The sequence below is a fragment of the Haplochromis burtoni genome, unplaced genomic scaffold (assembly GCF_018398535.1).
Source record: "Haplochromis burtoni strain Fernald_Lab_line unplaced genomic scaffold, NCSU_Asbu1 Contig_76, whole genome shotgun sequence".
NCBI lineage: Eukaryota > Metazoa > Chordata > Actinopteri > Cichliformes > Cichlidae > Haplochromis > Haplochromis burtoni.
Genome location: NW_024582437.1, coordinates 1,499,262 through 1,522,545, shown reverse-complemented (window position 1 = coordinate 1,522,545; position 23,284 = coordinate 1,499,262). Strand labels below are relative to the sequence as shown.

Here is a 23,284-nt window from a genome sequence, read left to right as displayed (position 1 = left end):
ATAAGACAATAGTAATAATAATGTTGTGTGGTGTGTGGCTGATGGATGAATGTATTGGGATTAATTTAGCTGATGATTTTTCTTTTGTTACAAAGTTGAACCTGCCAATTAGGTTTGGTATGATTTACCCTCCTGAGATGAGGAGCATGTGTCATGACTTACCTGGGCCTTTTTATTTTGATACTTTCACGGTGCACTGAAAGCTTTGTTTGATAATCTCTGTCGTTGAGCAGATCTGCACGATTAGAACAAAAGCGCTATACGACAAGTTGGGAAAACCGTTGCAAGTGAGCTTTTCCACATTAAAATGGATTCTGGGGAAAGCAACTTATTTGGGACAATTAGGAAGCGAGTCCTGGTCTAGAAAAAAAGTGAATCATGTATTTTCTGATGTGCTCTCCTCCTCTACTCTACTGGATCACCCCAGGGTTGCTGCCTCTCTCCCCTTCTGTTCATTCTGTACACAAATGAGTGTCGCAGCAATTTCACGAACAGACACATCCTGAAGTTTGCTGACGACACAGTGATCGTCAGTCTTTTAGCGGGGGACGAGTCAAGCCATGGACAGGTTGTAGATGATTTTGTGAATTGCTGTGATGAGTCCTTCCTGTCACTTAATGTGTCAAAAACTAAAGACAAGATTATTGATTTTAGGAAGTCCTCTTATAGCTCATCACCTACTATCATTAAAACTGCCGATATTGGGATCGTTGAGCGTTATAAATATCTAGGTGTGGTACTTGACCATAAACTGTGTTTTGAATCTCATGCTGATGCCACTACTAAAAAAGTTCAACAAACACTGTTCTTTTTAAGGAAAATGAGATCTTTTAATGTCTCATCTGAGATGTTGTCTTTGTTTTATAGAAGTTTTATCGAATCTGTGATGTCTTTTTGTATCGCTGCCTGGTTTGGTAACCTGACGGTAAAGAATAAGAATCGGTTGGGACTTCTGGTAAAAACCGCTAGCAAAATTTCAGGGCACTGGCAAGATGGACTTTTGGCCATTTACAATAGAAATGTGCTTAGAAAGGCTCATTCTATTATTAATTGTTTGAACCATCCACTTCACAGTGAGTTTGAGTTGTTGCTCCCGACCGCCGTTTTAGAGTACCTGTGAGGAAGACTAAAAGACTCCAGGTCTCTTTTATCCCCACTGCATCTTGTCTCCTCAACGGCAAATAACTGTCCTTGGACTTTCTATCACTATTATTGTTATTATTATTTTATAGTATTGTTCTGTTTATTTATATCCTGCTGCTAAACTAATTTCCCCTTGTGGGACAATAAAGAAATTGAATTGAATTGAATTGAATTGAAAAGGATTCACCAAGGTAATCCAGTCTAAATTATTTTTCTTCCTTTTGAAATGACGTTATATTGCTGGCACTAGAAACTTAATGCAACAAGAGATTCTATTAATGGGGAACTGACTGGACTGGTAAAAGCTGACAAGAACTGACTGACTTAACACCACTATGCAAGGTTAACCCCCACCCAGATGTGACAAAGGGGTGGGTGTATGGATGTGTGTTTCTTTTGTTGCAGCAGCAGGAGGAGACCAGAGGAGGAAACTTTGGGTCACATGACACTATGTGAGCTCTACTGATTTAACCTTTGACTGTAATTTTTCTGGGTTAGTGGATTTATGTGTGAAAGAAACTGTGTTTACTGGCTATATGTTGCTTATGCTATTACACTGTGTTGTTGGGAAAATGTGAATATTACTGGGAGAATGTGTATACAATGTGAGACACATACTGTGTTGAAACCAGTGTCACTCCTTTTCACAGCTACGGATGGTTAACCTTATTACCTTTTTATAGCACCTCTGGAATCTGTTGATCCAGACCTGACCTCCAGGATGCTTCATATGTTTTTCTAATGCTTGTTTTTCTCTAAGAATGCTTGTGAAGGATTCAGCACAGACAGACAAGTGATGTTAAAGCAGAAGTGCAGTGATTATAGGACATTTTTTAATATTGGGCTCATTAGAGATGAAATAAGTGGAGTGACAAACTTATGGAAAGTCACTGATTACAAAGTGGAATTAATTGGGATGATCCATGATTTACCCTTCATTCTAATTTGTGTTGTACAGTTATTTCATTTTTAACCTTAATTTATATTTTATTCCTTCCTAGTTAAATTTACCCTTTTTAATTTTTCATATTTATTTCCCATCTTATTCATAGCCTTTTCCTTTTTTTGTTTTCTTTAGGTCACGAGCAGTTGTCCAAGCATTTCACTACATATCGTACTGTGTATGACTGTGTACGTGACAAATAAAATTTGAATTTGAATTTGATTTGAGGCAAATTATGGCAAAAAGTAGTGGGTTTAATGATTTAGTGTCTCTGTGGTGCTGAATACTTTATTACTCTTATGATACAGTTGTTTGCAAATGTGAAGTTTGTTTTAACTTACAGGTTTTGTCTGACAGGCAGTGATGATGATAGTGTGGATACAGGCTCCGGGTAGAGCTGGGAGTTGAACAACCTTAACATTTAACCACTGGCTAATGTTTTTACACAGAGTTACAGGTTTGGAGTAGAGCTACTCCAAGGGGGAAAGCCCTGGGGAATTTTTCAGAGAGAATGTGCAATTTTCTTGTGCATGTCTACTTGTGTGGAGCTGACACATGGCAAGGGCCATGTGGCAAAGTAGGAGTGTCAATTTTTAAATTGCAAGTACCATGAGAAGGAGTGCCAGAGGAGATCGTCCACAAGATGGAAGCTGAGGCCAGGAGAGAGGCTTCAGGAGGATCAGTGAGGAGCAGAGATCACCTCCAGCACAGCAGACATCCCACAGAGGGCTGTGCCACTGGGCTTCCTAGAGATCGTCATGAGGAGACTTTGAACAGTGAAATCCAGAAGGAGTGAAAGAGATTCAACGTTGACATTGAGGAAGACAACTACAGTGTAAGACTTGCTATACCCTAAATCTTCAGCAGGGTTGGAACTGGGGAAGCAGAAGGATGAAGGGAGCGTGCCAAGCTCTAATTGACGGCGCAGAGAGGAAGTTCAGCAATGGAATTGTGAATCTGTGAACAGCATAGATGCCAAGTGACTGGGAAATGACTGACTGCAAATTCTTATGAATGCCACCTAACGCTGTGTCACTGTGCTGTGCATACTTTGACACTCTGAAAAGGGTCTTCCTTTGTGTCATTGTTGTGATTTGCATCACGACCACTTCTACTAGACTGCGTGATTCAACAGGTGGGAGCATAACAGCAGTAAAACAACTGGATGCAATACCCTTTCCAAAAAGGTTTTCTGCAGAGATGAAAGGACAATAGAGGAGTCATAAGTGCAGATAATCCACCAGTTGGCTCTATCCCCCACAGGAAGAATGCCTGAAGTGAGGTGATGGGGGTTGATAGAGGCCATAAAACAGAAGTGCTGACGAGGCCTGCAGCTTTGAAGATAGCTGAAAGCCACATTGATGAAAAACAAAACCAACTGGTATGTTTGTATACCCATGTCGGCATACATTTGGACTCTGGTCATATGGACAATGATGGAAATAACTGGAAGAGACATTTATGAATCTCTGTAGAACTCAAACCACTCTGCAGAGAGATGTGTGATTTACACACCTGGGGAATACGCCGCAAAGCTGGAATGATTTTGAAAATGTTAATTCCTGTGTTTGACTATTAACATTCATTTGCTTACTTGTAGGATGCAGTTTACCATTGTATGAGATCAATGAGAAATAGGATAACTGCTAACACATTTATCAACTGTGTACTGCTACAGTAATTTGGGGTGATTGATAGATGTTGGGTATAAAAATGCCTGCACTGAAACGGTCAAACACAAGGGGTTCATAACTGGGAAATTTCTAGCATAAATGCCAAACAGGGTGGAAATGTTAGGTTTATATTGGTGGATTGTCATTTATGCTTAGAAATATAAACTTATATATGCTTGGAGGTATATAATCAATTGCATGATGATAGAGCTCTGATCCTTAGCAGTCTGCAAAGACTCTGTGTGCCTTCCAGAGTGTTCTAGCATGCACACATATCCTAAGGTCATGAGAGAGGTCGTACCTTCTCTTACTGTGTTATGGTATGGTAAACACATCTATGTCCGTTTAGGTATAAGTGCCTTTTGCTTAGATGAACTGCTGGACTTCCAGGCCAGCAGATTTAGGGAAGTCATTCACAGGGTCACACACACATGGTACTCTTTCTTCACATGTATGCCTGTGTAAGACGTCATATGTTAATGAGACTATGCATATTCATGTAACCACAATAAAGAGCAGTGCTACGGGGGAGCTAACTGAGAGTGACTGGGGTTCGAGCGGCAGGAACAGTCTCAGGCATCTCCCTCGTGCACGAGATTACACAAAGAGTTCAGCCTGGTGTCTAATGCTTTTGCTGTTGTAGTAGAATTGTCTCGTTCCAGCAATAGGTCTGTGCTAGACAAACCTATCACTCCCCTTCACTAAATAACAGGGATTTAGCTGAGAAAGCCTACTTCCCGACCTTCCAGAGGTCTGACTTTATAAGCCTCTTTAATCAATAAATCAAAATGTACAACAAGAATGATAATGCTGTGCTGGAGCAGACAGCTTTCACTTAATGACTCTACTGACTACTGAGGCCAGGGGGAGGATTTGCAGAGTAACACACCTATGCGCATGCGCACTGATGTCGCATAATAACAGTCAACTGTCACAGCAAAGGTGGTCGGATTTAACCCTTTTATTAGATACTCAACTGTCGCCGATGCTGACGAATGGTATCACATGTCAAGGCGTATGGCTGAAAGCAAAGCACCATGCATATGTCGTACGCGGTTTCTCTTCTCTCCCTTGGATATTTAAAAAACGAGATGACATCAGGCATCTGTTTGAGAGTACAGAAAAAAGCTTTGAGAGAGAGAGAGAAAAAGACCTTCTAGGGACTGGGCTTCAAACATATGAGCATACAAGTGCAGCCACACAGACGCTCACAAAGACGCATAAGGACACACACACACAGATACACAGAGAAGAGCTGAATCTCCCATGTGCGCCACTCAGCAGCCTTCTCTTTGGTCCGTCGGTTGGCAGAAAGAGAGGAAGTTAAGGACCTAGAGCGGCACTGGAAGTGGCTTATAATGAGCCAAGTGAAGAGAGAGGACACTGTGCCTACTGTATCCCAGCCATTTGTGACAGGTTAAGGTTGGGGGTCAAACACACACACATACACACGCAAAATGCATGCGCACGTGCAGCCATTCAGCCTTTCAGGGAATCAGTCTCGCTCTGTGAGCATGAAAAGAGCCCAGATGTCAGCGCTCTTCACAGGCTGGCGTTTCTGTTGAAAAGTACTCTGTCTTTCCTTTCTTGCTCTGTGGCACTTTCCTTCCTCATCCTGTTTCACTGCTGAGAATGACCTGGCCAGGCAAACCTATACCTAATGTGCATCCCTGTGGATGGGATCACATGTACCCCTGCCTGCGGGACTGTGCTGTGGCAAACTGTAACCAAACATCAGCAAAAGCAATTTCACCTCCCTCTCTGGGCAGTGGCAATAGCAGCAGAGGCAGCAGGCCCGGGGGCTGGGGACATTAGCCTGATGTTTATCTGGCCACACAGCCCACCGCTAGCCACCAGTGCCCTCTCTCCCTCCCTCCCTCTCTCTCTCTCTCTCTCTCTCTCTCTCTCTGTCTTTCTTCCTCTCTCACTCGCGGTTTGATGCTGAGATATGATTTGGTGAGAGGAGAGGAGTCGAGCATATCGATTCAGCCTCTGCTGCTGTCTCTCTCGATCACTCCAACTCTCTCCACTTTCTCTCCCCTCTATCTGCTTCTTTTCTCTCTCTCTCTAGCATGCAATCATAATAACCCCTCTCTTAGACGCCCAGGCAATAAACCAGGGCCTCCCTTCTTCCTCCGCACATCTCCCACGGCGAGGACAAAACCAATAAAGGGCCAGCTTAATTACAGCTGCTGAGTGCCGCTGACACCCGGGTACGACACCACGGGGCTGCGGGTGGGCTGATCCGTGGGCGAGCTGTGACGGGATATTAGGGAGCAGGAGGAGGGTGCATAAGAAGTATTGAACGTGTAGCCTTAGTCTGCCTCACATCAAGAGAACACTCTTTAGTGCTCACAAAGATGACAAAGAAAGAGGTGACCATTGACTTGAGGCCAGATGAGAAAAATAATAAAAAGAAAGCGTGATGTTCTCTCCTGCCCAAACTGCCACTGATTAGGCGCTCCTTCAGCCGCCAGTCATCCAACTCCCAGCAGCTACAGAGAAGCACCTCAGTCAGCCTGATTTTGCATCCACAATGCTTTAATGTTAAAAGTGTGGGAATAAAAGGCAGGGTATGGCTAGAAGATAAAACACACACTCAGCTGAATCGCTCTGAATGAAGAAGGGTAAGCGGAGAGAGTGTAAATGTGTACACGGGCATCCAGAACAGAGAAGAGTTAATGCAAGGAATGCTTTGGCTCTAATGGGGAAGTATTAAGAAACTATGGTCCATTTTTGAGGCGTGGTTTTGGTCGAAGAACTCCATCATTCAGATGTACTTTCAGTTCACTTAATACCCAAAGGACCTTCAAATTTTAGCTTTAACCAGACTAGCATGCTTTAACAACAATGCCGGAAGACAGAACTGCAGTTCAATATTGCAGGTGTCTTGCTTTCAAGACCGCCCCTCCCCTAGAATCCAACGCCTTGTTTCGTGTTTTTTCTGGGTCTGCGATCTTTCCCTCTCCTTCTTTTCTCTAGTTCTGTCACATCAACATGAATCTGGGGATCCAGAGCTTCCAGTCCCACAAGCTGCAGTCTGCTATGTCTTGCCTTGTCTACAGCTCTGTCACCATGGTGACTGATGCCTGGGTGTTTCTGCCTCCTCTGGTACGTTCTGTCTGCTCCTTGCCATTTTTTTCACTCCCTGCTTTGTTTCTCCACTGAACTCCACACAACACAGTGCTTATTATCAACATGGGCCGACAAGATGCAAGGGCAACAATAAGTGTAAATTGTGCGTCATTACTTAATCATGTTAGAGATGACTGTATTTTATGTTCTTAGTAGGTTTATTTTTCCAAAATAAAACATCCAGCTAGTTTGATCATCCTGACACAATAAGCTGCGCACCTGTTATGTAACGCTGCTTTGCAATCAAATAACAAAGTAAGACTGCACGTGCAGTACTTATTGACATGCCTGCACTTACTAATTAGCTCAGTCAAGGACTACTACAGGAAAATTAGCTGCTGCAGATGCACCGCTGAAAAGCAAATGAAATTTGGCTCTTAACTGAGCGGGCTCACACCTTCTCAGTGAAATAATTTGCGATGAAACATAAGTTAAATGTAAAGATTCTAGTAATATTTTTTTGTTCCATTCGGGAAAGTTGTGCAAAAGTATTTCAATGGGAAACTGCCATGATATTCATTTTATCCGAATCAGAATACTTTATTAATCCCAAAGGAAATTATATTGGTTAGTCTCCATCTATTGCCAAATAACGTGACAAAATGGTAAATGAGTTGCCCACTAAAACAAGTATGGAACATTTACATGTTGGAAATATTGCCGACTGGGTGTCAGTGGCAGCGAACCACACAATTCCCACAGCTGCAACTGTACATTTAAAGCATTTATCTGGTGAAACAACAGGTACTTGTATGAAGTTATAGGAAATGCAGTGTGTTTGCTCACAGGCTTAACTCTACTACTATTATTCATCAAAAAATGCATGTATTAAAAGTGGGCAGTGGTTATTTTCAGCATTTTTTTTTGACAGCAAATTAGTTCAAATATTGCAAGTAGGGCCACAAAAGGAGCAGCAACAGTGAGCTGTCAGATGAGCCTCCTCACTGACATAACTGACTACTTTCACCATGCCCTACAGACTCGACCCATCTGCAGTGACAGACAAGAAAGTCTAAATATTACCTGACTTCAGTTTGTTTTGCTGCTGCCAGAATTCAGTGCTCTGTTACCACTACTGGTGTCACCAAATCAGCAGGACCGAAATCGCTGAGACTGCTGCTCTTGGTTTCAAATTCACTGATCCTTTTTCCACGAGTCTTTTGACAATAAAGATACAAATTGTGGACATCCTTTAGCCAATGTAGAAATCATGTATAATATGTTGATACAGGGAAATCAAATATTGATATTTTATTAAATAAATGAAAATAAATAAATAATAAATAAATGGAAATACTCTGTCAACAAGAGGGCTCGTCTCCTGCACAAAACAACCTGAGATAACGTTAGCTGAGCAAGCATCCAATTAACTGTCCCAACTGAAAAACCATGCGACATATAATAATAAGGTCAAGATGGTATTAGTAATTCCCAACTTGACCTCATTCAATCTTCATGGCAACATTTATGGCAGGTTTTAGTGACAGTGTTTGTATGCTTGACAATCTCATTTTACATCAATAAGAAATAACTGAAGAGAGATAACTTCGTCTTATTGGGTGAAACATATTGACAAAGTTTAACTTTGAGGACATAATTTGTGTTTGAAGGAAAGGTGATAACTTGTGTAATATGTTATTGCAACTCTAATTTTATTGCAAAATGTAAAAATATGTGTTAAAAAAGTGTCAAAACATCATATCAAGGGGGGTCTAGTCCCACCTCTAGAAACACATCGTCATTCTCATCCCGATAACTTTAATATTGATCGACAGAGACAAAACAGCATCATTTCTAATGATGAAAAATTACACCTTATTGTTATGGCAACCCAACTGTTGGAGGGGACGAGAGCAGAGACCGTGATGGGCGTGGGAGAAATCCACAGAGTTTCCACATCAGAGGAACCTTTAGTGTGATGCTGACGGTGCTGGTAATAAGCTGGTTTGCAACGTGCTGCACGTATAGGCTAGAAAATCCACAGCTGCAAATACACCGTCACTGCAGGAGGACAATATACGTGAATGTGGCATGATGTAAACAGCTGTGAGTAAGAGGATGACTCACTGAACTCACACCCCAGATTGTGCGGCACAATCGGAATCATCGAGCAGCAGCCACGTCAATTTCATTTAACATGCTGGATTTGATGCATGGAGATGATTTCATTACATTGCATCTGTGCCGAAAATCAAACGCTCCTGTATACATATCCCACTTATTCTGCATCACACACTTCACAACAGGGGAAAGACTACAAAAACAATCTGGGGAAAGACTACAAAAACTGCACTGTAAAAAAAAAAAAAAGAACTCAGTAACATGCCTTCTAATGCTACAAACAAAAGTCCAGCAGACACAATCTGGTCTGAGGTATTCTGGAGAAGAAAAGCACAAAGAGATGCCACACTGGATGGGTTATAAGTGGAAAGCGTGTGTATTAGAGGCGGCGGCGGGGAGGGAGTATGGTTGCAGTTTAAATGTAGTGACCACTCAATTCCAAACCATTCAAGCCTTCTAAGAACAGATCTCACACACCCCATTAGAACCTCTGCTGACGCACACATGCATAATACATGGAAGCTGGATCTAAAAGCATACAGCCCATTAGGAGGCCGAGCCTGTGAAAAGAGTAACAGATAGAGAGGGAGAGAGACTCAAACGGCTGCGATCGAACGGATTGCTAAGCTGGATATCTGCTGATAACAGCACACACTGCTGGTTTAAGGAGTTGTGTTGTTATTATGAGCTTGACCACACTGTGTACAGACAAATTAGCGAACAAAGAGGATGACACCGGCTGTGCTGTCCTGAAAAAGTAACTACGATTAAGAGTCTGTCATGACAGCTTCTTGCCATTGAGAAATACCAGCTGCAAATGTGATCGTTTATCATTAAAAAGACAGCCTGTTTTGGACTGCTTTCGACCACCACCACCCTCAAACTGAAAGGTTTTGCTGAGAAGAAAACAACAACAACAACAACAACAAAAAGCTTGCAATGGAAAATAAGTTCAATTTAATCAGTAAGATGTAATGCTTGCTGGATCACAGTTTTCAGGCATAGATACCCACCCACCACCCCCTGTTCCGCCCTTCCAGTGGCTGAGTGTTCTGGCCATGTAATGTGAGGTGGCAGAGAGCCCGGCAAAGCTGTAAATTATTTCTGACGGTAGGGGTGGGGGGACAACAGGGGGAAAGACTCGCAAGTCCCAAGAGACAGACTGTGGATGGTGTGGCGATACGGGGGCCTGCGTCTATAGCAAGAAAGAAAAGTAGCCTGTCGGTCCCCCAAGCCTCGACCCTAAAGCTGGAAGTTTACGGCCCTTCTGCAGACTGCATAATGTGTCCAACAGCCATGCCTGGCCAGATGACCAGAGGCCTGTCCGTAGGGTACAGGGCATTTAGCAGACTAATCGTAATATGCTTCGGTGCATCTCTCTCTCTCTCTTTCTCGTTCTCTTTACACACACACTTTCTATCTAGCAGCAAATGTAAAATTACAGCAATGCCTGTATGTTGCAGTGACGCTGTACTGGAAAGGTTTTTAAAGCACAGCAAATGTAAGTAATTATTGCTCTGTTAGTCTAAGCATAGATTATTAATTCATCTGCAAAATGCACATGATGTCCATTCTTGCTGCCATTTTGCTGTCAAGTAACTGACACCTTAAAAAAAAAACTTGCCTCCCCCTATACACCTTCAAAAGAACATATAGTGGGCGTGTAGGGGAATTGAGTAGGGGGTGGGGGGGAGTCCCCACTCATCCCCATCACTGGACTCCTAAGATGTACATTAACCCCTCATGATCGTTGCCTCCCTCATGTTCTCCTCTCAGGCAGCAGCAGCAGCAGCAGGGCAAAGACATGCTGCAGCAGCCGTGCGCTGGGCCATAAAGGCGCACGCGCGTATATACATTTACGGTAACCCCCGATGTGGTCACAGTGTGCCTATAAAACTACCAACGTCCAACCGTGCAAGCTTGCGCGCGTGCACGCGCACTGAGCAAAGAGCGGCAGGGACGTTGATCGGCCCCCATCATCCCAGCCAGGAAATATCTGCAGCAGCACAATACTGTAGGCTGTTATTACGCAGGCAGGCTACCGATCAATACATGCACCCCCCCCCCCCCCAAAAAAAAAAAAAAAAAAAAAAATCTCGCCTGACATACCAACGGGGAAGCCCTCCCTCATAAATCTGGGCATTTCTTTTACAAAGGAATCACTCACCCGATGTTGCTCAGCGCCTGCTCGAACAGCTCCGTCTGCAAGATGTTCTGAGGTGCCGTGAAAGCCCCGTTGAAATGTGATAAAACCGAGCTACAGAACTGACGCAATGTCTCAAACTGCATTTTCCCCCCACCTCGGTTTTCTTTTTATCCTCAGTAAGTGCTCAGCCTTTTCCCTTTTCCCACCATTACATCCCAAAGCCTGCGCTCTCTCCGGACGCCCCCCTTCTAAACATACACCTTGTCAGTTTTTTTCCTTATTATTATTAGTAGTAGTGGTAGTATCAATGTTATCTCCCGGGGGCGCATTAAACGCAAATAAGACGCCGATCAAGTTCCATATTCCTCCTTGCACTGCTGGTAAAAAAGTGTCCTTAAACGAGACGCATACCGGGTGGGCTCCTTCGGTCATAATGCTTCGGACTTGCAGCGAGAAAAGGGAGGCAGTGCCGGTGCCGGTAACAAGCCTTTTCTTCTTCTCGCGGCAGCGGCAAAAATCTCTTCTCCGTGTGCGGGGAGAGGTGAAGGAGCGTCCGGAGGAAAGAAAAAGCGAAGAACCATCCTACACTGCACCTGGCGGCGGCGGTAGCATCCCCGTACCGGCGCATCAGCTGCTGCCTCACATTCAACTCATATTTCCCGTTGCCCATGAAGAGTACACACTTGCCCTGACACGCGCACAGACACGTACGCACGCGCTACCGATACAGTCGCGCGAACTCTTTCGCCATATCTCTCCATTCTGTCTCGCGCACTCTTCGGGACGCGCACAGCAGCAGATAACCGTCAGAATCACGCACGAGGGGGGTGGAAGGGGGCGTGCTAGCGTCACGACTTTTTGTCTTTCCGACATTCCACATCCGGCTTTGGAATATCAGCGCTACATCAATCAGCAATAAAGTTACTGTGAGGACAAAGCACGCAACTAATCAGGGCTTTCCCGAGAGCCTGCTTGTTTATTTATTTATTTAATGCGTTTCATTTCGTCCAGAGAGCCAACTGTAAAAACTTGAAATTAGCCAAAAAGAACCCAGTTAATTCCAGGCCCTTCTTTAAAGTTGATGCATTTAATGTGGTTACATATTTTTACAAGTCTTCGTGTTTTTCAGAAATCTGTTTGTTTGTACGGGTTTTTTTGTTGTAGTTTTTTTTAATTCAGTTTACTTTCCAGAGTTGGAAGAAGTTTAATTTAAGTTAGTTTCAGTCGTAGTTATTATTATTAATAATAATAATAATAATAGTAATAATAATAACCATTATCGTTATTATTATTTGGTTTTAATGTTCATAATATTCCAAGTTCACTAAGTCGTTTCAGTTGGCTTAATTGTTTTTTCACATGTCTACTTTTTAATTTTTATTTTAGGTTAATAAACCGTTTTTGTTTGTTTTTTTTACATCTACTTGTGGTTGTTAGTTTAGTTTTAGTAAACTATTATAACCTTACTGAGAGATAAAATATAGATCTGCTATATTTAAAGCAGCGCTTCAGCTGTTAATCAACACAATAAAGTGGCCCTTGTTTAAGCATGAGGCAGTAAATGTATTTATGTAGAATGGTGTTGGCACTGTGATCATGTTAGGATAATAAAGTCCGGAACAAAACAAACATGCAGATGCTATAGTTACCCACATCTATCTAAACTCAAACATATATGAAGTACTATAAATACTAGACTATGAAAATATTAAGCTTAGAGGGATTGCAAATGTTTGTATTATTCCACTGTTCCATGCAAGGGACCAGGTGAGTCAGCATCAAAAACACTCAGTCCCCTTTAGGTTTACCTAAACCCAAAGCCTCATTCGATTATATAAATAAAATTGACCTGAAATGAACTGCTGGGCTCAAAACAAACCCTCTCCTACAAATCTAAAAGAAAACATTATATGTTCAAATGAAACTGATGACTAAAACAACAAAAACTATTAACCCTGAACTATCTGTGTCAGCTATTCTACCATATTATCATTTCACTGCAGAGCTGATCGAGGCCAATGCGGCACGTGCATAAAATAGGACTACTGTCTGTCCCCAACTTTAAACTGGGACAGACTAGGTTTGACTAAACAATTGTCCCAAGCTTACTATGTAACACACTGGGTTTTGCTGGTTGTTACAGGATGCTCGAGCTAGGTTTATTGTGCTCCTTCCTCTTCTCACATTTTTTTGGCAGGGTGAATGTGCCCGCTGCTGGGTTAAATGTGTTGAAAATGCAGAATCTGAAGAAATTCTCCCAGGGAGTACATTCCAGTCCCTGTTTAGGTATGGCGGTTTCATCAGCATCATCCAACACTGCAGCTGTCCTGGCATATTTGTGCGTTCATTCAAATGACACCTTCGAGACCAAGACAAATTGGAAGCCCTCCCAAGTTATTTCTCCTTATAAATAGACCTCCAGCTTTTCCCCCTCCTTTTTTAGCACAACAGATCCAGGAGTTAATTTAAACATTCTTTAAGATTAATGAAAGTGGGTTTCGGTGCTTATGCGGAGGGAGTTCTATTTATACACTCTGTGCTATCCATCATCAGCATTATCCCATGAATTTTCAGACAGCCAGTTTCCTGTTTTGTCACTGCAAATGTAGGCAATGTCAATGCGAGAATTACTCCCTGGTACCATCTCCACCTCTCAAAGCTATGCAATCATTCACGATATAATGGCAAAATCCTCGGCCGGAAACAAAAAGTGATTGAGTGACTGACTGTTTGGAGCAGTCTGAGCAACTCCTGCATTACTTTGCACTGTAAAGCACTGCAGCTTTAATTACAATTTGCAGTTGATTCTCTGCTCTTTTTCTTTTTAAATCATTGGACAGTCTAAGGGAGATTCAACAAGAACACTGTGGCCATCCTTATCTTCTAACTGCATCCAAGCCATCAGGACTGTAGGAAAAAGTCTGATCCCCTGACTAAAGTCTGCTACATTATGTTTGCATGTGTTTCCACAACTACAAGAAGGACATATCCTCTATATAACTACCAAAATACAGCTGACCTGCTGTATAAAACTGTAACCTTGTGTGTTATACATCACTGAATGCGTAACAATCTCGCACCCTGGGTATATCTGATGGAAGATGGGAGAATAACATCATGCCATCACTGTAACAGACTGATGAAGTGGCAGTGTTACGTATCCCATGTCTGAAAAGGCTTCATGTGTCACTCTGCTTGCTCATTGTGTTCTTGTCTATAATTCTGTAGGGTTTGTACCTTACAGTATAAAGTTCCCTGAGATGCACACGGCTATGAATCGGTCCTGTATATAAATATGTAAACTGAACCGATTCAAATTAAACCATAGCACAGTGGCCTCATTACACAGTGAAAGCTCTAACAGGACACTCGTGTATTTCCAACTGACTTGCAGGGCAGATGTGTTAAATGGACTTCACGTACGAAATTTTTAGTGGATTCTGAGGACTGTGTTTAGAGACATGTTGTAACCAGAGTTGTGCAGGTTGTTTTGTCCCTGTGCTACACAGGTCAGCGTAACTGTACTTTGCTGGCATGTAACACAGATGCACATAAATTACTCTGGGCTAACTCTGTACAACTCTCCAATTAGATCCAGGCTATCCACTGAGTGTGCTCTCCACAACATGGCTAAGTATACAGCCTGCATTTCCCATCTTTCCTATAAAGAAGCATGGAGAGGAAGAACAGACAGAGAGAGACAAGGGGGCAACTGTTAGTCTGTGAGCTATAAGGTTGCTGTGGCACACCAAGGGTTGTGGAAAACAAAGCCTTACGCTGAACAAATGCTGAGTTACCTTACATCTGAGAAGGAGCAAAGACGGACACGAGAGGGTTTTTTTGTTGTTGTTTTATTTCAAGGGCTCTGCTGAGAAATTCCAGAGAGTGTACAGATCCTGACTATAAGCGTCCATCCAACCTTTAGAAGAATAAAGAGCAAGGAGCCCCCATGTGGACATCAAAGTAACTACTTTACTTGACACCAGCATCAAGAAAAAGGCAACCAGATATGGGATTCACAAACACAGCGTGTCCGTGTTGTCAGCATGTGAGAGTGTTGCACTCAGAGGGAGCGCTTAGTGCATATGACAAAAGAAACACAGTGTTCTGCATTGTAATTAGCCCACTCTTGCTTTTCGAATAAAAACAAACAAACAAAAAAACCCATCCTATTAATACTTTATTTACTGCAGTGGCCGAGCTGGCCTACAAACAGGACTAATTACTAAATAGGACCGCTGCAGTGAAAAAGTGCGCTTTTGTCTCAAAAACAGAGATAGTACTAATCACTTCACACACACCTCACCTGCCTGTTTCCCATTGCAGCTGAATCAGAGTTTCAACCATCTGTGATCATGTGTGCCACTGTGGTGTATGTGTGTGCATGCATGCATGTGTGTGTAATGAAGAAAGAATGAGTGGGTGGATGACTGTAGTAGAATAGCTGAGTTAGTGCCAGTTAGATACAGTATATATCTCCCTGTGTCGTTTATAGGTCTCATGGGCTCCATGTAGAAGAAGCTTATATGGATTCTTATGGCAGGCTTGCATGTCTGTTCCTTCTACAGCAACACAGAGCAGCGGTAATATTAAAAGGCTTTCTGCTGTTAGATGAACCACCTTTATGAAGCTCTTGTCTGTAACTTACACCGTGCATGCAGCGCATGCTTGCTTGTTTGTTGTTGTTTTTCACAAACAGAAGTGAGGTGTGCATGTGTGGGGCTTGTGTACCTTAGCCCTGAACCGTTGTCAAGGGACGCCTGTCTGGGCAGGAGCCCGCCGTGAGGTCTGTTTCTGTCTGACGCTGGTGTCAAGTCTCCTGAGGCTCCCTGGTAGGGGTATAGGGACGGGTCCTGCAGTTTGGCCTTCTTCCCCTGTGGCCCACCCTCAAACACACCCCGCGCTTGATCAGGCCCCGAGCCGTAGAACCATGCCCCCGATTTGGTGAGGATTTCTTGTTGTTTTCGGCACAAGTTGCATACCCACATAACCTGCAGGCAAGAGAAGGGGAACAGTTAGTTCAACTGAAGAGGCGGTGGCAGCCTTATAAAACCTAAGATGAGCTGCAATGGAGTAATTTGTGTATTTGTTATCTAAAGCTGTAACATGACTATGAGGCATATTGTTGTTGCTGGGTGAACAAAAAAACCAAAAAGATCTCTCAAGGTGTTTGACAATCAGGAATCAGGAAGAGAACTTTTATGAAAGTGAGTAAAATGAGTGTTTTCACCCCTGCAGCGACAATATTCATAAACACTACTCACAATTCATGGTGATGAGGTGAATGATGAAATATTAGACACATGCAGCAGCCTTTTAAATCAGTGAAAGGTAAAGTGACATGAGTGCAGATTTTTTTTTTTATTGCTGCTCTACATTTTGAGCCTGTGCGTCCATCCTCTACAGTAGTTTTAGTGCAAATACAGCCGACTAACAGCAGAGGCTACATCATAGTGAATGTTACGCATATTTTGCTAATATATTTTAAAGGGAATGGCAATAATTTTTTTTCTGTGTTGTGTCATCCTGGGTAAATAAAATAATGTTTATTTATTGGTATAGCTGGATTGTCAGTGGACAGTAATATCACTCGGGTGACCACACCTCTCTCATTGAGTAAAATTTGAGAAGAGTAAGACCTTACTAAATGACTGGCAGGCCAGACAGCCAGTTGGGGGTGGCAAAGAGCCACTGCAGCACCCCACCCCCGACCCACACCACACATCGTGCTTTTACAGTCCCAGTGCTGAGTCAGTGCATTACCGTTATTAGTATAAGCGGGTGCTGAATTGACCGAAATGTTATGTCTACATTAACTGAACTTGTTTAAACTGCGCCCGCCTGTACGGCAACTGTCAGAACAGGTTCAAAGGCTCAATCTGTACCACAGCTCCAAACTGCTTATCTCAGCCGCTGGTTCGAAACGAAATACAGAGAGACGCAGAGTTGGGTCTCTCCACCTCCGTGGCAGAGACCTAACAAATTATTATAGTTGGTAACAACCCAAAACATCCTATGCAACCTTTGCACTAACACACAGACCAAGAAATTTTTTCTGGGTGGGACAGAGAGAAAACAAAAGCTGTCATCAAGTTACACAGTCAATCATTCAGTTTTATAAATTGTCACACTGTTATATCACAACACCCTGGGTGCAGTTGAACAGTAAGGAAAAAGCCTCGTATAAGACCTCCTGTGTCTTTTCCTAAGCAATATATGAAATTCCCCTCTCGCCCATCCGGGCGGTCTTTATCCTTCGAGCTCGGGTCCTCTACCAGAGGCCTGGGAGCTTGAGGGCCCCAGGACTGTGCTCTTCTGGACAGAGATCTCCGATGTTGTTCCTGGGATCTGCTGGAGCCACTCGCCTAGCTTGGGGGTCACTGCACCGTGCGCTCTGATTACCACTGGGACCATTGTTACCTTCACGCTCCACATCTTCTCGAGTTCTTCTCTGAGCCCTTGGTATTTCTCCAGCTTCTCGTGTTCCTTCTTCCAGATGTTGCTGTCATTTGGTATCACTACATCTATCACTACGGCTGTCTTCCTCTGCCTGTCTACCACTACTATGTCCGGTTGGTTAGCCATCACCATTTTGTCCGTCTGTATCTGGAAGTCCGACAGGATCTTAGCTCAGTCATTCTCCACCACCCTAGGGGGCATCTCCCATTTTGACTTCGGGACTTCCAGGCCTTGTCGGCACAGATGTTCCTGTACACTCTGCCAACCACTTGGTTATGCTGTTCCATGTATGCCCTGCCTGCTAGCATCTTGCACCCTGCTGTTATGTGCTGGATTGTCTCAGGGGCATCTTTACACAGCCTGCACCTGGGGTCTTGCCTGGTGTGATAGACCCCAGAACTATTGATCTTGTGCTTAGAGCTTGTTCCTGTGCTGCCATGATTATGTCCATAGTAATGCATTCACATCATCTAGTAGACCTTCAGAGGATACTTCACGTAATCTTGATAACCGGCTATGGAGGGATTATGTTTCAAGGTCAGTTCCTTCTTCCATTGCATATATATATGTATAGAGAGAGAGAGAGAGATGCTACACGACTGAAACACACAAGAAACACCTCACAAAAAAAGAGAACATTAGCCTTTTTTTTTAAAACACAGGTTAATGTCACAATAATGAAGGATCTGCATTATATTTCATAGGTCAAAGGAAGCTCAGCATCTACACATCTACACAGTATGTACTGGTCTATGTTCTAGTGACACACGAGGTATTTATGACCTCCTATCAGTGTTACAGATGACTTAGAACTCTGGTCACACACAATGGAAGCAGCGAGGCTACACACTGTGCTTTATGTGTCCCAGAGGACAGGAGCCAATCAGACCACAACTTCCTTTATTTATCCAGTGCCACTGTGAGAGCTCTGCAGCAAACCAGGGGTCACTGTAGAAGACCCAGCTGTCACCTTACTCCTAATCAACGCCACATTACCTCCTGTATTTGATTTAACTAACATTGTGAATTGTAACTAAATCATGGGAAGTTATCTCAACGTGGAAGTCTCCAATCACACAAAGGAGTCTGGGTTTTTTTGGTTTTTTTGCTTCAGGTAACAGTGCTCTGCAGTAATCAAGGCAGAGCAGCGTATGCCAGCGCCTTCAGTATGTCTGCTGACAAAACACATGTGCACACACATTACTAAACACCAGGAGACCCCAAAGGCTGCAGCTATTCCACCAAAGACTAGTTAAATCCCACATATCAATCATCACCGACAAAGACAAATACAAAAAGGCTATTAATGATAATCTAGGTATAATTTATATGATTCTTTCAGAGTTTTGTTTTTCTCAGCCAAACAATTTTTTTGTGTGTGGACGAGTGGATTAAGCTTACTCATGGAGAAATGTGAGGGTATCTACACTAATAAAGTAACTACCTACATTAGAGCATGTAGGATCATGGGAAAAAATGTTTTACCTGGTCAATTACCTGAAATCTGCCCTTTCCACTGCTGTAGCCAATGACCTACATATTTACTCCTCCAAACTACAATTAACAGGGAGTCAGTTACTGTGCACCTCCCCAGTCTGCCAATAATAATTAACCATATTCTCAGCCCTTGGACTGCACATGTCAAGCTCTTTTATCTCATCAGCGAAATACCTGATAGCCTATTAGTATTCCAAAAACACAGGCCAAAAAAACAAAACTGCATGGGTCCAGAAAATGTTGCACACACCGAGCTTCAGACATCAATACTTGGATTTGATTTGCACTTTGGATCTGAGTCAGAATAAAAATTGAGGCTTATAAAGTCTATAAGACAGGAGGAGGGGAAAAACCTCCACAGGCTGAATCTACAATATCTAAAAAACACTGAATGAAATTAAATGAAATTATGTAGTGACACTGATGACAGGGCATTTTCTGTGGATGCCTAAATGTTTCACAGAGGTTATAGATGGGCTTGAGAGGCTAGTGAGTGCTACCTGGTTTAGCAGTTCAAAGACTTCTGAGCTAAGGATACAAAATTTCTCAAATTCAACCCAAAAATAAGAAATCTGCTGAAACTTTGACGGTAGAGATAAGATCTCTAATGCTGTAGCACAGTACTAGATGTGTGACAGTAACGGAAGCACGTTGGTTTGTCTTTAGTCACACTGGCAGACACCACACAGCATAAGGCTGCTAACAGTCCATCCAGGGATGCAATCCAAAGACAGATTGAGCTCAACCCACACTGACAGGAAACTATTATAACCTCCATTCATTTGCAGAGAACATTGACAAAAAGACTCCACAGTAGATGAATGCATTCACAATGACACACACACACACTGGTCAAGCAGCTGTAACAGCCCCAGGTATTTTCACTATCACTGCAGCCATTCTGCTCCAGACTCTCAAACACACGCGCTTCCCTTTGGCTCAACTCTTCACGGCTGAGCGCAGGCAGCGGGTTTGGGGGCTGTGGCCCTCAGGCAGGACCATTTCTCTCTGTGTTTGCACATTTCATAGTCATTGAACCTGCAGTTAAAAATAGAAAAATAAAAAAGAATTTAAAAAAAATAAAGCGCTACCACCCTGTCCAAAACACCTGGAAGATAGATACTCTATTCAACCTGCTATAGGCTGCTTACTGAGGCAGTGAATTAAGGGAAATACACACCACATGCCACAGGATCAATAAATAATTTCCTTTCCAATACTTTCTCATCAGACCAAAGGTTTGTTTTTTAGGGTAGCAGCAAATATCATCTTCCAAAAAAAGTGGGTGTGTTCTTAGGGAATTGGCAGTGCACATTCACATATGTCTTTGAAGGAGAGGTTATCTTTGACACCCCCCCCCCTTTTTTTTTTCTTCTGTGAATAAACCAACAAGTAAAGACAACAACATGTATCCATCAGCAATGTCCATTACATATTAAACACTGTTGTGCATGCTCCATTCAATTTTTTCCTGAAAGAGACATCCCCTCACAAAGCTGCTGGATCTGCAGCAAGCAGAGAGCACCGAGCTCTCTCTTGTGGCCGTTAAATGACACTGCAACATTATTTAACACTCCAGAGTGAATCAGCAGTATCCTTCCAGGCAAAAAACAAGAAAAGCAGAAAGCCAGCTCCAGCGTTAAATGACACTTTTAGATTCATTCATTTTACACTCATTCATCCGTAACATCGTCACAGGATGCTATTTCAAATCAAGATGAGGAGCTTCTGGTGACATCTGTGCCACATTCATTTGTTTAACAGTTATAAAGAAACCCTGCTGAGGGTCCGTGCCACGATTCCAACTGAAGATTGCATTTGGAGGTTTTCTGTGAAATTTGTTGCATATCAGCTGCCTAATAGAGACAAAAATAAGCTCATCTACAGCTAAAGCAGCAACAAGCTCCAATATTGATGGGGCAGTAAATGAACTGTCATAGGTATCATATTGCATCCCTGTTTCCCTGCTTCACCTGAACTGGGGTGAACTGAACCGCTCATTAAAGACTCATTGTTTGGGTAGTGAAGTGTTCCTCAGAACATCCCGACCTGGACAGAGTCCAGCTTAAGCACACGGGCATCACAAAGTATCCAGCTGCAGTCCAGAGTGGATGAGATCTGAACACTTTGGCCTTATGAAAGGGAACAGAATGCACCAGGAGGGTAACATAGCATGTTTCAGCAGAGGTTATCACCCAATATTTCCCTTATTACATCCTATTAAAGATGCATATTCAGTTTGAGGAGTTTTGAGGCACTTCTCTAGAATGAAAGGTTTACAGGGTGTCATTACTATTTTTGTTGTTTTGTAAGTGTGTATTCCAGCCAATACTAACGCAAGGAGAGCGCCTACATTCACATGCCCTAACACTGGCTGCACGTGGTGAATTACATTTTAATGAGCTTCTAATTTTAGTGTTGCGCGGCAGTAATAATAATAGACTTGATGAATATTTATGCTCCTTGTTTGAAGTTCAAGAGACACAAGAAAGAGGAGGGGACTGCTGTGGAAAACCAGTGTATGGATTCACACAAAAATGGCTGATGCCTGTCAGACCCACAGCCCCTTCAGCCTCTCTGTGACCCAAATAAACGTGTTAAAAATGGGGTTTTTTTTGTTTTTTGACTGGCACTGCGCGCTCAGTGGAAACAAACACATGCAGTACTGTCGGTAGGATAAAAGGAATCTGATTCGGGATTTTCTGAAAAGAAATTGCTGCAACACATGCTGTGTTCGGCCAGAGTGCTGAACTGATACGGCCACCTTTATGGCAAACAAAATGACCAGTGGTTAAAAAAAAAACAGCAAAAAACAAACAAACAAACAAAACCGCGATGTTGTCACTCTGAAGCTCGTTCAGCTTACCCATGATGCCGCTGAGACAAAGATAGCCGTCTCTCCAAGTCATTCCAATAACGTGCTGACGACCGTCAGAGGCTTCTGCTCCTGAAAGCCAAGAAGCGATTCCGACCTTCAGCACCGCGGACAGCTCCGAGCGCTGACACCGGGTTGCCTGCCTGTCTGCCGGACAGCAGCTGCTGAAAACACCGTGACGATAACACCGGGGGGATCAACCGGCCACATCCGATCCAAGAAAACCGACCAACGAAGCCTTATTCCCTTAATTCTTTCCAACAAAGCGATAACGGACTGCACAGAAGCCTCAATTCCTCAATTCCTGCTTGTGCCGTTATACTGGATCCATCCGTGCAAACAGTCCAGGACTGAATGTCAGCAGCGTCTCTCCGAGAAAAAACAAAACATAAAAAAAAACCAAAACCCAAACATGTGAGGTGAGCAGTAACGCGTCAAATCACGCTGTGTGAGTTCATCTGGAACAGAGAGTCAGAGCTCTGCTGGACCTAAAAGAGCTGATTACATATGCGACGCGTCCCAGCTCTGCTCCCACACTCCGGCAGACAACGGACAACAGCTACAGCCGCTGTTCCCCCCTCCCGCAGTTAGCGTTCACAGGAACACTAGAGTCTGTGCTGGAAATGCACCCAGAGCCTCCGCAAAGAGACTGGAAAACAAACGCGTCATCGTGCATTTGCCCTCGTGTCACACTGCCGCTGGACCAGGAGTCGCAAAATGTTGAACCCACGCGAGGAGAAAAAGCAAAAAAAAAAAAAAAAAACAAGTGAAACAGCGATAAAATCACTTGAGGAACTGAGCCGGGTGATGAGGTGTCGTCAGTCTATACCAAGCTTCTACCCTCATGTGAAATCTGCCCCCCCCCCCTCCTCCCATAACATGTGCAAGCAGCATTTTGTCTACTATGAAGGAAAGCACAGAAACGTCCTTGTACAGCTACATTTGGAGAGAAAAAAATGACGAGATGTGCATTTTTCATGCTTTCTATCACAGATATATATATAGCTGAGGTAAATGTATAATTAGCCAGGTTACAAAGCTCTGCAGGTTCAGTCATAAATAGGTGGCATCAGTATCACAGCATAGAGCTGAAAAAACGCATCTGTGCGTCAGTTATGTCACATTTCAAGATGTTGGAACACATTTATTAAAGGGATTTCTAACTGTATTACTACTGTAACATCACGTGCATGCTCAGCACATATGAAAAAAGGTGCATCTCTATGAAATCAGAAAACAGTTAGTAGTACACAATCAAGGAGCATTGTTCTAAGGGTGAAAGCAATTTCACTGGTGCCATTTATAGAGTCATAATTTTTCTTTGATTCATTAAATTTTTTTTAAAAGGAAAT

The 23,284-nt window shown here is 43.0% G+C and overlaps 1 protein-coding gene across 24 annotated transcripts in view; it reads right to left on the bottom strand.

Annotated features, from left to right (window-relative positions):
- The window catches only part of rims2a (regulating synaptic membrane exocytosis 2a), a 152,212-nt gene that overhangs the window by 92,610 nt on the left and 36,318 nt on the right, over positions 1 to 23,284 (bottom strand). For 19 of the 24 annotated variants that reach the window (XM_042221887.1, XM_042221888.1, XM_042221874.1 and 16 more), the window contains one exon: positions 15,833 to 16,092. In XM_042221887.1, the coding sequence (XP_042077821.1) occupies positions 15,833 to 16,092 (260 nt within the window). The other 5 variants (XM_042221892.1, XM_042221893.1, XM_042221889.1 and 2 more) reach the window with 2 other exon arrangements.